General features: G+C 37.4%; 1 protein-coding gene across 15 annotated transcripts in view; it reads right to left on the bottom strand.

The window, feature by feature from the left end:
• The window catches only part of TRAF3 (TNF receptor associated factor 3), a 69,594-nt gene that overhangs the window by 12,904 nt on the left and 40,070 nt on the right, over window positions 1-16,620 (bottom strand). For 13 of the 15 annotated variants that reach the window (XM_079309484.1, XM_079309487.1, XM_079309477.1 and 10 more), the window contains 6 exons: window positions 15,868-15,972; window positions 14,942-15,109; window positions 10,874-10,954; window positions 8,141-8,215; window positions 6,253-6,345; window positions 1,673-1,813 (listed from right to left, as the gene is read on the bottom strand). In XM_079309484.1, coding sequence (XP_079165610.1) covers window positions 1,673-1,813; window positions 6,253-6,345; window positions 8,141-8,215; window positions 10,874-10,954; window positions 14,942-15,109; window positions 15,868-15,972 — 663 coding nt within the window. The remainder of the gene's footprint in view (window positions 1-1,672; window positions 1,814-6,252; window positions 6,346-8,140; window positions 8,216-10,873; window positions 10,955-14,941; window positions 15,110-15,867; window positions 15,973-16,620) is intronic. The other 2 variants (XM_079309482.1, XM_079309483.1) reach the window with 2 other exon arrangements.

Here is a 16,620-nt window from a genome sequence, read left to right as displayed (position 1 = left end):
TTTTCAGGATACCCTTAACAATAAGACTGAACCAGGAAATTCTGCTAAGTGGAAGGAATCAGGTTGAAATAACTTTGAAATACAGTTCGGCTTAAAATTGAAATAGCTGGCAAGAGAAAGTAAAGAGCAGGAGGGGGAAAAAAAAAAGAGAAGAAAAAAAAAAGAAAAAGAAAAAAGAGCAAAACATTTTCTCCAGTACTTATTACCACCACAAAGCCACCTGTTGGAATCTGCTGCTTTGTAGTGGTTTGGGGGTTTTCTTTTTTCCAAAACCAACCATTTGAAAATTGATTTTGCTAACACTTACAGCTCTCAGAAAAAGATATTGCAATCTGTCACTTAAGACAATAATGAAAAACTCTGCTCTATGTTTTTTCTATTTCCACTCTCATTGAGACAGGATGTATAAGAACTCCAGGCTTACAAATTAACTTACCTCCTGGTAGATTCAATCAGCAATATCACTACATACAAGGATTAGCTCCCCAGTCAGAATGCAATATTGGAAGAAGGCAGCCATAGCCCAGACTATCATCAGACAAGTAACAATGACTAAGGCAGGCTGAGCTGCTTACTAAGTGGGCAGGTCATGGAAAGAAATTACTGATGTGGGGAAAAATGCTGTAGTTGCCAAACTTGAAGGTTTCCTCGTAAACCATTATCAAGGGTCTTCAGGATCTGAGCTCCTGAACATGCCACCCTTTGAAATTTAGCCACACACTGCTTTGGAGGCCTTTATCTTTCTTGAATTACCTATCTTGAATTATTATTATTATTTGCAGTTTATACGTGAAGCGAATAGTAAGTGAAAAAGGTAATTTTATTTACATTCTTTAAGGTGGATGCTCCAACAGGTATCTGATATTCTAGCAGCAGACATATTACATTAATGTGCAAATGATACCTCCACAATTGCTTGCTAAATATCTCCTGAGGTTTCCCTAATTGTGGTTAGTATCATGCAAGCTAATAAAAATTCCCAGCACCCATATTCCAAGTCAGCTCTGAATACAGAAATAGGAATTTCATCCTGGGCTAACCACCATGCCAGGGCATCCAGAGGATTTCTAGTTTCATACTGGCTTATGGCCAGGTCATTGGAAACACAGAACACGAAACTCAGACCTATGAAAAAAGGAAGAACTAGATAAATTTTCCTCAGAAGGACAACAGAATCCACAGAAATGTGGATTTTTAAAAAGTGTATTCAAATGCATTATGCTATGTTTGAATTAAATCCACACCAGACTGATCTCACTCATGATTCATATTTTTTTAAATACCAGCAAGTAGAAAAGAAGTATCTGTAATACTTGACAACTTCAAGGTGCTAATATTGCCCTTCAGTGGAACTTCCTTCAGTAGTTTTGTTTAAGTAAAAAAAAAAAAAAAGATTATTCTTCATATAAGATTTCTATTTTGTTTTCAATCTTTTCCCTTTTTAAACAGTTTTTTTGTTTTAACATGGGCTAGGCAATTGCAGTGTTTTAGTGAATTATCTTACCCTGTTAGATGCAACAAACTAGAAGAAAAAAAAAAAAAAACAGAACGGCTCTCTAATAATGAAAAATCTCCCTCCCCCCTTTTTTAATTAGACCACCTCATTTCACAAAGGCACAGAACAGAAGCTACTACCATTTCTGCTTCAATGGGGAGATTCTGTATTTCTTACCTGTAAATGAAGTATTTTAGATTCATTATTCCGCAGCATTTCCTTCTGTCTTTCAATTTCTATTTCAAAGCTACAAATCTGATTATGTAAAGTTTGTATACTCTTGTTCTTTTCCAAACTTTCATTCTGGAGCAAGGCCACCTGGAAAAAATTCTACAATTACTCCTGCCAAAGTTTATTAAAATACCTATAACTTTGTTAGTTTAAAGCGGTCTTAAACACATGAAAGGGATAAGATCCTAATAAAATCTCTCTCCAAGTCTTGCAAATAAATAAATAAATGAACAAATAAATAAATAAAACCCAACCTTCTGATAGCTATTTTTGCACTTCCAGTCTATGGCATTGATACAACTTTGGCTTAAGAAAGTGCAGATGGGATACAAAACCAGCAAAGAACTTGTGTCTAAATGCAACATTTTCTTTTTTAACTTGTTTTTTAATGGCTTAGTTTCCTGGTTTCCACCAACTGACTTGGGAGTTGCTTGGAGTTTGGAAGAAACAACCTAATTCACTCTAAATTGGTGTTAAGAATTCAAGCCCTGCACAGAAGGGACACCAGAGACAAGCTGAGCTGGTTGGATCAGGGAACAGTAATCTTCTACACCTACTCCAATCTGTCCTGATCTATAGCAAATTTAAAGAAAAACATCTGCATGACTTGACTTAAAAGAATGTGATGGTGATGAAAACTCTTGAAATGAGTGAATACAGAAGGGATCCATGCATTTGAAGGACAATCCAATGGTGCCTACTAGCAGAAAAAACCAAAGAGCTACAGGCTGTGAATTATATTTTCTCTCTGTACTGACATTTTATGAATTTATTCATTAGTGACTCATTCTGTTTTTAAAACATGAGCCTTGTTAAAAGAATATCGTATTATAAAGATCTCCTTGGGGATGAAAGTAATACAGTAAATATTTTCTGCCACACTGCTTACTGCTGGTTCATTAATGTGGCTTGCAGAAGGGGGCTGCTTGGTGGTGATACATTGCTTTTTTGAGAAGGGTAGCTCTTCCCCAGGCAAGATCATTCAGCAGCAAAAACGTAGAAAACAAACACGTGGCACAAGATGATGTTTGGACAGGCCCTGACTGTTCAACAGATAGATCTTTATATGGATATGACACAGCACCATTTCAGACCCAAAAAATCTTGATAAATTATTCACATCAAGACCAATTACTTGGATGTTTCATGTTCTCAAAAAAATCAACTCCCTGGCCTCTGTTACGGGTGCTAGTTTGAGGCTAAGCCATCCTCACCACTGATGTGGGTGCCACTGCAGAATTCCATCCCTTAACTGCTCCCTAATCAGACACCATCACCAAATCCCCTATGTGCCACTGCATTCCTAGCAGAACCTGGCCTGCTTGAAAAGGTAATTATCCCAAGTCTCTGAACCAGCCTAAACTAGACAAAGGACCATCAAAGTCCACAGGAATTCAGCAAATTCATTGGACAGGGGCCCAAAAATACAGACACTATAATATATATATAGGTATTACTTTTCAATATAGTACAGTACAGTATGTGTGCATATAACACACATAGTTTGGTTCTGCACTTTATACATGGAAAAACTGGCAAAAGAAACTCAACAGAAATGAGACAAAGCTAAGTTTGTCAGTCCAGAGAGAGATGCAATATTGAGGCTGAAGGAACGCATGCCTAGGTACTAGAAAAAATTTCAAGAATAAGATTAAATTTAAACCAGTACCTCTGCCTCCCAGATATTTAACATCTGCTGGGTGGATGCTTCATTTTTTTGCATCCTCCATTTCCTTAATGAATCAGAGTTCTTTAGTTAATTGTGATCTTTACATTTCCCTTTTCTCACTGTTTCCTCCCCAGGCCTCCCAATCACAAGGCAGTTGTGCTCTGGGTCACTAAGCATTGCATTTCCATTTTTGTACAAGTTATAAAACGTGGGTCAGTCTTGTACTGAGATTTTCCACGCAGCTTTACAGAATATAAGAAAAGCAGAATTATGTCCTGCAGTCCTTAATCATACAGAACTGTCATTGCAAAGTCAGCAATTGCAGTTTGGTGGTGAATTGTGAATAAAAAAAAAAAATTAACACTAAATAGTTTCCCGACTATAGTTTCAGCATAAGTCTTTGGAACTTCAGTTTAAAAAAGGGTAAAGGAAACACAGCATCAAATTACAAATTGCATCAGCTTCCTTTACTTAGTTGGCATATTTGAAATATTCCTAGGAAAAAGCATGCTCTTATTCAGCAATTTTTCAAATTAAGCTGTTGCTTACTAAAGAAGAATGGAAAAAACTTTACGCCGCAAGAAACAGGTCCCATATTTCAGTCTCATATTAAAAAAGAAAAAACAGTTTATACAGTTCTCTGTAAGAATGTGATGAAGCCACAAAATTACATTCAACTGATTATTTCCAACATTACAAAACTGTGGGAGTTTGGTCTGCAGTTCTATGCCATCACTGAAGGAAAAAAGCACTGAATTTTAAATCCTCCCACAAAGTTCTGATTCAAGATTTTACATCTGACCTTCTCTTTCTACTCTTTGCCACCAGCACTATTCAATACCAAACTCCTAACTTAGCACAGGCTTTGCAGCTCTGAACACTTCCAGTTTGCCTACTCCAGATGCACTGGTAAAGAATGTGATGACTGGGAGAAGACAACTTCTCCTTTCCCCTCCAGATGTACCCCAGAGAGAGCCCCAAATGAAATCTTGACCCTATACAAACTAAGAAGACTTCCACTGACTTCAGCAGGGCAAAGATTTCTGAGACACCCATCAGCCACGTTGATTTTGCACTGTTGCTCTTCAGGGCATTGATTAATTTTTTCCTCAAAGAAGAGCACAGCAATGAAGTTACAAATCATTCTGTTACCCCTTCCCTAGAATAAAGTCACTGACATATGACATGTGGTTAGCTATTCTGGTAACTTGGCACTGGCTTGGGATTTCCAGTGATTCAACTCTTTATTATGAATAGGAAGAAGTCTACAAAGCAGGAAGTAAAAAGAAAAAAAAACGGACATATGATGATAAGCAGTTATGTCCAAAATGAAAGTTGAAACAGAAGCCCAACATAAAACAGTAGTAGAGTGTATTCTCTAAGGTCGGTAAGAGACAAACATAGAACCACTGGGCATTTCTTAAATGACAAAGCAGCTCTCAGGACACTGACAAAAGGCAGAACATGATCTATTCTGCAAGTCACAGGGAACGTGGGTTTTTTCCTATGATGTGAAATAAACTGTGTAGTTTTAATCAGACTAATGAAAAACGAACTAAGGATATGAATCTGTCTCAAAATCGAAAAATGTAAAGCTCCTACACTGAAAAAGTGTCACATGCAAAAGCAAACTGAAGTAATGTTATGGAGTGTCAAACTAGGACCTATTTTCACACGTAGAAAAGTTCTGTCTAAAAAAACTGTATTAGATCTCTCCCAGGTCCAATGTCTTCCTTAAGAGGCTTCAAGTTCAAAATCAAGCAGTTCATGGACAAACATGCTGGGGCAAAAAACATATTACACTGTTCCAGGTAATGTCTGCCTCAAAACTACACTTCCTGCAGCTGCAGGACCTTGCTGGAGACCCAGGCAGAAGAGATCTCCGTAGGCCAAGAAGGCAATGTGCTTTCTAGACAGGGTTTGCTAAATTCTACCTTGTGATCTGCCCTGAGATGACAGAAATCATCTTCTAAGTCCACTGAGTTTACACTGAAATTGCTACTTGTGAACTCATTTGAGAAAAGTCTGAAGGGGTTCCTGACTCTTGTGCCTGCATTTGTAAAATACTTTTGTAATTCTAGGATTTGCTTTCCCCTAAAAATACAGAAACATCAGTTTGATGTCTATGTAAGACTTTTTCGAAAGGATTTAAGAAAACAGTGATTTGTTCTGAAGTTTTGTATTTTTTAAATCAAAGCCTTGAATTTTATTTGCAGAACATGTGGTTAACTCATTCAAGCTTATTCACAAGATCATAGCTGATACAACTCCCAGCATCTCCCAAATCCCAAACAATTTAAAACCTGGAGTCCCAAGGAAACACTGCAACATGGACTTCATGCTGGTCTAGCACTAAAGCAGACATCATGCCCATGAGTTACAGTATATTTAATTTAATTAACCTGTGCAGGTCTTTAAGTTTGGAGAGCAAGAATAAAAATAAATAAAATAAATAACCAGCTTATTACACACTTCTGAAGTTGTGTCAGGAAAAATGATGAAGCAGAAAAGATTCAGCTCATAGTGCTGCCATGGCTTTCTGAACTCTCTGTTCTGTAAGAAGGCAGCTCAGAGAGGAAATACAACACTGGACTGTTTATTTATGTGAAGAAAGTGCTTTAATTGAGTTATCAATGAGGAAAATTGCCCATGGAGTTGCAAAGCCAAGTTTCTCACAGCATTTTATTATATAACAAAGGTACAAAGGTACACTAAATGCCTTGATAGCTTTTGAAGCCTACTAGTGCCTTAGCTGTAAGGTTGAACAGCTGTAAAATAGGAAAAAAAAATGCCTCTGCCAGTACTTTTATATGATTTTAAAAAGTCAATGAAAATTAGAAGTGAGTAGAAGATATACCTTATTTTCTAGAGCATTGCTCCACTCTTTCAATAAGTTAACATGCTGCACTGCTGAGCTGGCTTCGTGTGCTTTAATTTGTTGGTTTGTTCCCTGTGACAACAAAGAATTTATACATTTTAGCCAATTCCACTTCTTTTAAACCCACAAAGAAAGAGTATATAAAGACATTGAACCAACACTACATATTTTGGTTCACAGTGGTGCTTGTTGCAGAACTGTAGAGAGGAGGGAAATCTCCTTGGGAATTTACAAAAATCAGGAATACATTTAACATAGCAAGTGTTTTATACAACTGCTATGCTTCTCCATCCAGTGTGCTTGATAACTCAGAAACAATAAAGATGAACAAGATTTACAAAATGAATTGTATTTTAGTCTTTTGTGTAGCTTAGAACTAAACAAAGCACAGTAAAACTCTTGAGTCATATAAAATCTGAAACTTCCAATTCCACTAACTGTAATTTAAAAGTTCCATTCTATTTCATGAACAGCTTCATAAGCACTACATTTTCCTTCAGCTGAACATTAAAGACAAATATTTAAGATAAATTTATCACCACTGGAAACCTCCAGCTTTATAAACTACACTGAGAGTTATTACAATGCCTATTTTGTCATGTTTAAGATGTTACCATGATTGTTCTGTGATATTCAGATATGCTGCCTCTGCACAACCTACAAGAGCTGTTACAAATAACCAGTATATAAAGAGTTTACAGAACACACACAGATTATATACAGAGTACATAAGATGCAGACCACATTACTTATTTCACTTGTATCATGTTGCATTACACCTACTTCAGTAAGTGCTTTGCAATGCAGAGAATATCAGCTTTGATGGTGGACAGTGCTGCAAAGCAACTGAAAGGGTTTCAATGATCCTCAAGGTATGTACTCTATATAAAATCCTATAAATATATATGTGGATATATGTACATATATGCACACATATACATACATAAAATGAATGGCAATACGTACAACCAACATAACAGTGGGCAGGGTTACAGCATTGATCACTTCTACCACTGAGAGCATTACTGCTAACAATTAAAAAGCTCATTATTAAAGAGCCTGGAAATACCTGCAGGACATCATCTATTGAGAACTGCTGCTCCTCAGTGAGTCCTTGTCTCTTTAAACAGCCATGGGCTAACAAATGAATCATTCTATCAGATAAATGCCATTTTTTCCTGTCAGCAGTTTCTGAAATATCCTGACTAATATTTTCATTGCATAAGCATCCAAATTCCCCAGGATTTATGGCAAGGGAAGCAGAATATTGGAAGAAACTGGAATAACACTACTGAAACTAAACTCTGAGGTTTGACTTTATTTTTTAAATTTTGCAGGGATTGCCAGGATTAAGATCTAAAACTTTTTTAAAAAATAAATTTCATGCTTTGATTATACACCTATGTGCACACAAACATATTAATGCACATAAAAATACATGTTTTAAGTGTGCTAACCTACGTGTAACCTCAATTAAAAATATTAAGACACACAAATGAGAGAAAATATAAACATACTTAGTTCAAGAAAATGCTTTCATAGAAACAACTGAAGTTACTAGTCTGTTTTCTGAAGCACTAAAGAGACTTTCCTCTTATCCTAAGTTAACAAGTTCTTCAAATGTGTCATATTCCTATTTCAACAAGATACCCCTAGTAACTGGACTCACAAACCACTGCAGGAACATGTGGGCTTTTCATGTTGTTTATTTTTAAAATGCAAAATCAAACATCTCCTGTATAATCACTTGGTGCAACTGGATGATTTTCTTAACTGAAACTGGAGAAGTCCAGAACTTTCATGTTAAAGAATTAGGTTCTATTTGCAGACTTTCATCAATTGGGAAGTATAATTGTTATATACTGACCTGAAAAGTGCAGCCATAACGCTTAAAACTACAGGTACTTGGGGCATTAATACATTCTGACAAATGTGCATTCAACTGTAATAGGAAAAAAATGTGAGTTTTGGCAAAAAGACTTTTGCATGATAACATAAAGGGCAGAGGTTATCAGGTTTGTATTGTGTGCCATTTGCAGAACATACAACACACATGTGTATATTTTCTCCAGTCTGATCTCAGGTGCTAATTCTGTATATACACATATGTAAACCACACGCACATGCCAATACAGTATACAGAGTGATACATTTAATATACAGTGAAACTTCTACCAAAGACTATTTCAATAGGCAACCCAATTGAAAAAAACCAAAACAAACAGAAAGAACATACTCTGCAATTATTTGTTTTCAACTGATTTAGTGAATGGCTAATCTTTTCTCAAAAAGTGATTTTTTTTTTATTTTACTGGTGCTCTGAGCAAGTCTTAAGATCAGTTTCACTGTAGTAAAGTACATTTTTTTCTAAGCCTAATTTCATGAGGAACCAACTTTTCAAAACATAACATGCAATTCTCCGTGCCTAAATTTAACAGTTAAATTACACAAAGAAGACTAAACAAGTACTGCATGAAACAGACAAAGAGTTTTAGAATAGGTACAGGTCAATAACTTTAAGAAAATGCAGTACATAAGATTAAAACTGATTAGTAAAATGCCTGCATTTGTCACAGATTGAGATTTAGTCCAATATTTTGGATTATTACAAGCACAGACCACTTTTCATTTAGAAGTAAACCAATTTGCAGAAGCATATACATATATATGGGCAGCAGCAGCACAGGTGGCAGCAGCTGGATGCAAACTGTCTGGAAGTTGGAGCAGAGAGACATTTTTGGAAAGGACAGCCTAACAAACAGTCTCTTTTCAAAAGAAGTGTGCAGTTTCTATTTCCCACAAAGCAGACAGAGCCAGAGCCTGGCTCCTCAGCTGGCATCCCTCTCCTGGGCTGCAGAACCTCATCTGAAATTCCCAACCTTAATCCCCACAGGACTCAGCTCATCCACCTCCCTGGAAAGAAGTGGTGAATCAACACTGCTTTGAGTGTGTAGCTCTGGAACAGGCAAGAGAGTCTTTAAAATCTCATACTGAGATGCCATCAGTCACTCATCTCTGATTCACAACTACTGTGTTCTAAACACTACCTGTAAAAATTCATAGTAACATTTCAAAAGACATGTAGTAGAGACAAAAAAAAAAAAAAAGAAGAAGGGGACATGTGGTCTAACAGGTTTACAAGAACACCACGTTTTTCAACTTCTCAAAACCAGAAGTCTGTCAAAGAGTTATGAATTAAATATGAAAATTGCCTTTTATTCTACAGTAAGATATCCACTTGTACACTACAGAATTTTCTCAAACTGTTAGGCAGGCATTTTTCCATTTTCTGCATTAGACCTCTTGTCCCTAGTCATGCAACCAAGAAATACACACATTTTCACAGTATTAGAAAAAAAAAAAAATTAAGCAACATACAGCAACAGATGATGCAGGGCAAAGGGCTGTTTAAAGTTCTTTTTCTACCCATGGTTTCAAACCCCATTCTGCCTCTGTGTGTAACAACCCAGCCTTTAATGGTGCAGCTCTTACAGGCACTCAGACACACCTCTCTGAAAGTAACTGCTGAAGTCAGGGCTTAAGAATAAGCCAGAGTGCTCCAGAACCAGGATCTAATCTTGGCAGTAAGCACTGGTAATGTTGGCCAGTATATGTATTTTCTCTTTTCTTAACAGTTCTGTTTCTCTTAATAAATACAGTATCTCTATTTTGTATTTCATTATCTTGGAGGAAAAGACTGCACTAAGCTTTGGGAGGAGTCTTATGTGCCTTCTGCACTCTGCTACAATTAATAATTTACAAGTGCAACTGAAAAATGGTATGAATCCAGCTCAGGAAGTAAGTAGCAGAGGAAAGAGAAAAGCTCATCCTCAGATCAGAAACTTCACTTTCCTTAAAAGAGGCTTACTGAGGGATGAAGACTTCAGTAAATTCTTCTCTATCCTTGGCAAATAAGTTCTACTTTTAGGGAAAAATTAAATAACTCAATTTTGACAGATGCTACTTTTATCTTTTCAGGTACAAGAACATGGATCTCATCAAAACAAGGCTTTATTTTTTTTTTATCTACATATTACTGGAAGCTTCTATACAGTAGGAGAAACCTTTATATGCATTGCTGCATCTGCTGTGCTCTACACCTCAATCTTACACCATTTCTCTATCAGTTACTATTTTTCCCCCAAAATTTAACAGACTTAATCATAATTTAAGTTTTTTCCATGAAATTACACATCTATATGATTTCTGTAGTCTTCACTAGCTCTTGTCAACATGCTCTGAGTTCTAATTGTGTATTTTTTATTTTAATATAAGCTAACAACCCCAAGATGCTGCTCTGTGAGAAGAGGGAAGGGCAGGGGGAGAGTTGCTAAAAACAAAAGCAGGAAGGACATGCGCTAGCCTTGGACAAGCCAAGTGTAATAATGACTCAAAATCAAGAAATTGTTTCTTTTTAAAATAAATTTTCAAGAAATTATAACAAATATTTGAGTGTTATCACACTTAACTGTGTGGTAGAAAAAGCTTTTCCTTAGATCTCACATTTTTAACAAGGAAATGGCTTCTGGCAAAATTCTTGCGAGATCTTACTAAAGACATTATTTAATTTTTCAGCACAACACTGGGCACGAGTCCTTACCTCGCTCCTCATCAGTGTTTTAACACTGCATTTATGGGGACAGGAGACCATGACACATGGGCAGTCTGTATCTTCATGTTTCTACAGAGGGAAAAACCAAACAAACCACAAATCAGACAATACTCTTTAATTAAGAGGAGACTTACCTGCAAGGAAAAGCATCCTACAATCATTTAAAACCCCCACAAGACTTTTTTCCATGTTATTCCCAATTGCACAGTTAGAGAACTGCAATTTCTCAAACATCTCTTTATACTTCTGATGGAGGTGTTGATATTCTGAAGCAAAACCAAGGTTTTTTTGTATTTTCCCATGCAAAGAAAATCTATTTGCTTACCCTTTTATTGGTTTTACTTCAAACAATGAAACAGTAGTCAAAGTTAAGTTTAATCCCCAACAATTACTCACAAAATTGAGCATCTTTAAGAGAAAGCAGAACCACCCTTTCTGGTAAGGGTGCATAGTGCATGGAAAAGTTAATCAGAATAGTACACTGCCCACTGTCAGAGATTCTCTTTCCTATGTTTGGATATTTCCTTCCAATTCTTTTCTAATTTTGATTCCCAAACACCTGATTCTAAGACTCACTGTTACACATCATGATGCTGGGCAGGGATTTTAATCTGAACCCAGATGACAGGTATGTCAGCATAGCTGTCAACCCTATCACCCCAGTGAGGGAAGAAAGTCAGGCCCAAGAAAACTGAATTTACATTTCCCCTCAGTTTTCTCAGCAAAATGAAAAATCTGTTTCTCGTCAAGTGACACGTCCCATTCAACTTGAAACACAGTGCTTCATTTCTGGTACTTAAGAAAAGCAAAGGAAACAAAGTTCTAGATTTTTATGCCTGTTAGAAAGGGAAGAACAAATAGTAGGCCCTTTTTGCCCAGTAACCAGGTCTGTTTTTTTGAAACAAAACCAAGTCATAAAGGAGATCTGACCTCCAAGATGTGGAAGGCCTTGGGCAGAATTCTGCCACTGTCTGAAATGGTGTGCAGGCCAGCAGATGCCGTCCTGACCCACCTGCCTGGCCATGCTCCCATTCACACCTGCTCATTTGGGCTGTGGCACAGTGACACAGTGACAGGGACAGTGACAGGGAGCCTTCAGCTGCTCCTTAGCCAGAGAGCTGGGACAGCTCCTGAGCCATCCTCAGTCTGTCCCCACCAGGGGACCCAGCCAGGATCCCTGCCAGGAGCAATGGCAAAACCAGCCAGGATCCCTGCCAGGAGCAATGGCAGCCCCTCTCCTCATTGCTGTCAGGGTGACAGCAGAGTCCCAGAGCATCCCTCCTGCTCAGAGTCAAGAGCTCTCACTGCACACATCTGGAATTGTGCTCAAGGGAGACATCACACACAACCATGTGACTCTACACACTTCCTTAGTTAACAACTACAAACCCAGAAAAACAATACTCTCTTCTAATGCTCATTCTCTAATTTTAATTTCCTAACCATCTGACAAAGACTGTGACACCGGCAGCATTCAACTTCTCAGCATTCTCTCCTGTTCTCCTCCTTGCTCCACATCCCAGTGTCCACTCACTGAAGCCATGGCAAGCCAGGATATACCAGAGTAATCCCAGTCCAGTGGCAGAACTCAGTCCCTCCTAATCTAAATTCAGCCAGCTGAGCATAAATTCAGCACAAACCAGGTGATGCCACAAGCAGGGCTCCCAGCACAGATGAGGGCAGGCAGGATTTTAACAGGGCTCCCAGAAAAGCCAGTGCCACTTTAGGACCACATCTGGCTACTTTAGGAACACATCTGGCTCCAGAGCAGTGACAGGGAGCAGGGACAATGTCTGGGCTCTTCCCAGTGCTGTCCCAGCCAGCTCAGCTGAATTTCAGACACTGGGCAGGGCCCAGATTGCCCTGGCAGGCTCTGGGTTATGGCCAAGGTTTCAGGGAGGGGCCCTGGCACAAACAGTGCTGTCCTTCCAGATCTGCCACACTACTGCTGTCCAAGTATCAATTTTACAGGACATGCACTTCCAAGTAGCTCTGTGGACTATACACAGAAAAATACAGCAATCCAGAAGCATTTCAGACTACTAATTTCCATTTTAACAATGCATCATCTTTATCTGTCAGGAGGTAGAGAATAGAAAAGGTAGGTTTGTGACAAAAAAGAAACCCTAAATTTCTAGATAGTTTGAGCAAAAGACATTAAGAAGCTAAGTCACTGAGTGAGCATGCAGGCAAGACAACTGCAATCTAAAAAAGCATTTTACTGATATTGTTAACTTGTTGGAGTCTGCCTCCAACAACGGGGATTTCCTACCCTATGGGTCATGGGATTCTATGAAGACATGAACCACATGTTCTCCAGTAAATTATTTTGTTTCCATTTGCATACCTTTTTTCTCAGTCTGCCCCCCTATCTCCATTTTCAGTTCAAGTCACTGAGGCCAGCTTCAGTCATTATTACATTAGAGAAAATTCTAGGCTACAGAACCTAGAGATAAATTCAAGTTCATCTCTAAAAGTCCAATCTTGTCAATGGGGTGACAAAACTCAAATGAGAAGTCAAAAGGAACTTAACAGTACCTAAAGGGGCCTACAGAAAACCAGAGAGGGACTTTATACAGGGGCATGTAGAGATAGGACAGGGAGAAGGGCTTTAAACTGATAGAGGTTTAAATCAGATATTAAGAAGTTCTAGACTGTGAGGGTGGTGAAGCACTGGAACAGATTTTCCAGAGAAAAAGTGGATGCTTAATCCTTGGAAGCATTCAAGGCCAGGCTGGATGTGGGCTTGAGCAACCTGGTCAAATGGAAAGTGTTCCTGCCCACAGCTGAAGGGCTGGAACAAGAATGATCTTTAAAGTCCCTTCTGAGCTAAATTATTCTGTGATTCTAAGATTCAAAAATACAGTGTCATTAAGCCTCTGATTCTTATTATTGAAGTATAGTGAGGTAGCATTTTAATCAGGCCACAACAAAGAAGCCCATCTGCATTTCTATAACCATTGAAATTTTAAAAATCTAGGAAAAAGTTCCAAAAGTATCAGCCAATCCAGTTTGCAGAACATAGTTAAAACTCACTGATTGTTAATACACCAGACATTTTTTATTATCATTTTTTGCCTCATGCCAATCCCCAGCCTAACCATATTTCTGGGAGAACAACATCCATAATCTACCTAAATACACTTTCACCTCTATATCAGAACATACAAGAATAAATACAAGGCAGACTTAATTTTTTCTGTGTATTTTCATGTCTCAGCTGCCTTATTCTAGGTAAGGCACAGTTATTGAACTACCAGCCCCTGCAAGCATGCACTCAAATAATTGAGAGACAAATTTTCATCACTCTCACTATTGTGAGATTCAAGACCATCAAACTACAGAAACTATGTAGACAGAATTTTTAAAAAAAAGGTTAAAATCATACCAAGATAGATTCAGCGCAATATCTTTCAATGCAAAATAATACAAACACAGTCAAGTTAAAATTCCATGTGTAAAGAAAGCATGGCTTTCTCAACCTCTGCTCTGTAATTCTAACCCTCAATATCTGATGCCAAGAACAGCATTAATTCATCCTAGGCCACTGCTGGTTATGGCAAGGTACAGTTTGCTTTTACATTCTTTCTTTCCTTACACAATGGGTTTTAAATTCTTCCCTTCCTCCCATAACAGATCACACAGCACCCAAGAAGGATTACATAGAAGATGCTATTTTTCCAGTCAATTGCAATGCTTATGCTTTTCATGCACAATATTTGATTATTATTATGGTATTTACATTTATTATTTAAATTGCAAAAAAATTAAAAAGCATAGCAAAATTAACTTCAGTATCAATACCAGGTAGTGGATATGAACTTTTTAAAATGCAGTATCTGAACATCAGAATAAAAAAAATATTTCCTATTCAATGCACTTTTTTCCCTGCAGGAAAAAGACATGTTTTGAAAGTCAGCCTATTTTCTTTTTTTGAATTATTAATTCTGGCTGAGAAGCCAAAGTTCTTTTGGCAGCAGAGAAGGACAAGAAAGTTGTTATTATTCTACATTAGTGTAGGGAATCTTGATGTATATGCACAAGAAAATACTGCACCTGCAACATAATCATTGGGACTTGGCTTTTACAGTATTTACAGGTTGTCTCCCGGTATTTACAGGTCTTCTCTACATGGTCTGGCAAATCTTTCCTCAGTATTTTTTCTTTGCAATCAGCACGAGGACATGGGAGTTCTTCAAACTGACAATCAGTTCTCAAATGCATCTGAAAGATTAAAAAAAAATCAATTCAAGTAAGTTTTGTGCATGTCTTCTGTCCTTTGAAGACATCCAACATTAAATAACTTCAGAACCAAAGTAAGGAGAGTTATTTTGTGAACTGCATCACACAAGAGCAAACACTGACAAATCTACTCAGGAAAAATATTACACAGGCTATTTAAAGAAAAGGTAAGAACTCTTTTTAAAGGTATATTATAAACATAGATACTGCTTCAAGTTGTTTAGGTACCTGAGCTTGTTCACTCAAAGCAAGAATCTACACATCTCACAGCAAACAGTTTGTTGTGTTACCACACAACTGCTGAGTTTCTGAATTACTGCTATCCCATTCCTTCACCAAAACAGCTACAGGTTATTTTACACAACTCTGGAGAAGCAAAAGGTTTAATTTCACCCCATGAGAGGATTAAGACAAATAAAAACACACCAAAGTAGAAATCAAATTTCTCACATTTGTCAAGTACACATTAAGATTCTTCACCATTTTATTTCTCCTTGCAGTTTTCATTTGGTTCATCCATTTATATTTCCAAGCCTTAGTGCTAGACATTCACATATATTATACAATTCCTTACAGTTCATTGAAAAAGCTGAGTGCCAAAACAATTTAAATCTAACATTTATAAATCACATTAACAACCAGTGAGAGCAAGTTAAGAAACTGACTGATTTTAATTTGTAAGAATTTTTTTCTTCATCCTTTAACTCAAAAGAAAGCTTATCACTGTTAAATTATCTTACCAGTAATTGACCCAAAGATAGCTGTTCCTTACAGCCCTTGTTTTCATTTCTGCAGTATATCTGAAGGGCAAGTAGTTCTCTCCTGCAACAATTATCTTTAAATACCTGAAAAATCAAAAATCACTTTATTTTAGACACTGAAAGCCACTCAAGGATATGCAAGTTCAAATAAAGTAGAAGCCATGCAATTCAGCTACAGCAGTGTCATTCCATTCTAGCTTTGTGTGCCAGAAATAAAATCCTGCTATTCTATTTTCCTAGAATGTGCACAACACTGTGGTTCCTCCACTGTGAAGCAGCTGAGTGAAAGAGTATTTGGACAGATACTCCTGTTTCAGTTTTACTATAAAAGCAATAAAGGGAAAAATACAGGAAAGGACCAAATTTGCTGCTATTTGCTTGCCAATATTAGACCTGCACAAGCTAAAACTGTGTCCACTGGGAGTTTGGGGAGCTGCTGTATTAGGCACAATACCATAAGACAAAAGAGAATCAAAGCACAGTAATTTGCAGGGGAAGCATTTCATGGATGGTGGTCCCAAAATTACTAGATTGGTTGGCTGGAATACCTACTTGCACTTCAGTGGTAACACACAATGACAGATATTTTCTAAGGTTTGGGATGGAAGGAGGTTTTTTATTTCACAGATAAGTGGGCTTTAACTATCTCTCCATTTTAATGTTTATAAGAACTTAGTGTTTTTTGTCCACAATAAAACTGAAAGAAGTTACAAATAGAGAGGTTGGGGTTTG

This window comes from Erithacus rubecula (assembly GCF_903797595.1).
Source record: "Erithacus rubecula genome assembly, chromosome: 6".
Classification (NCBI taxonomy): Eukaryota; Metazoa; Chordata; class Aves; order Passeriformes; family Muscicapidae; genus Erithacus; species Erithacus rubecula.
Note: the sequence above shows the minus strand (reverse complement) of the source record. Positions and strands in the feature narration are given on the sequence as shown.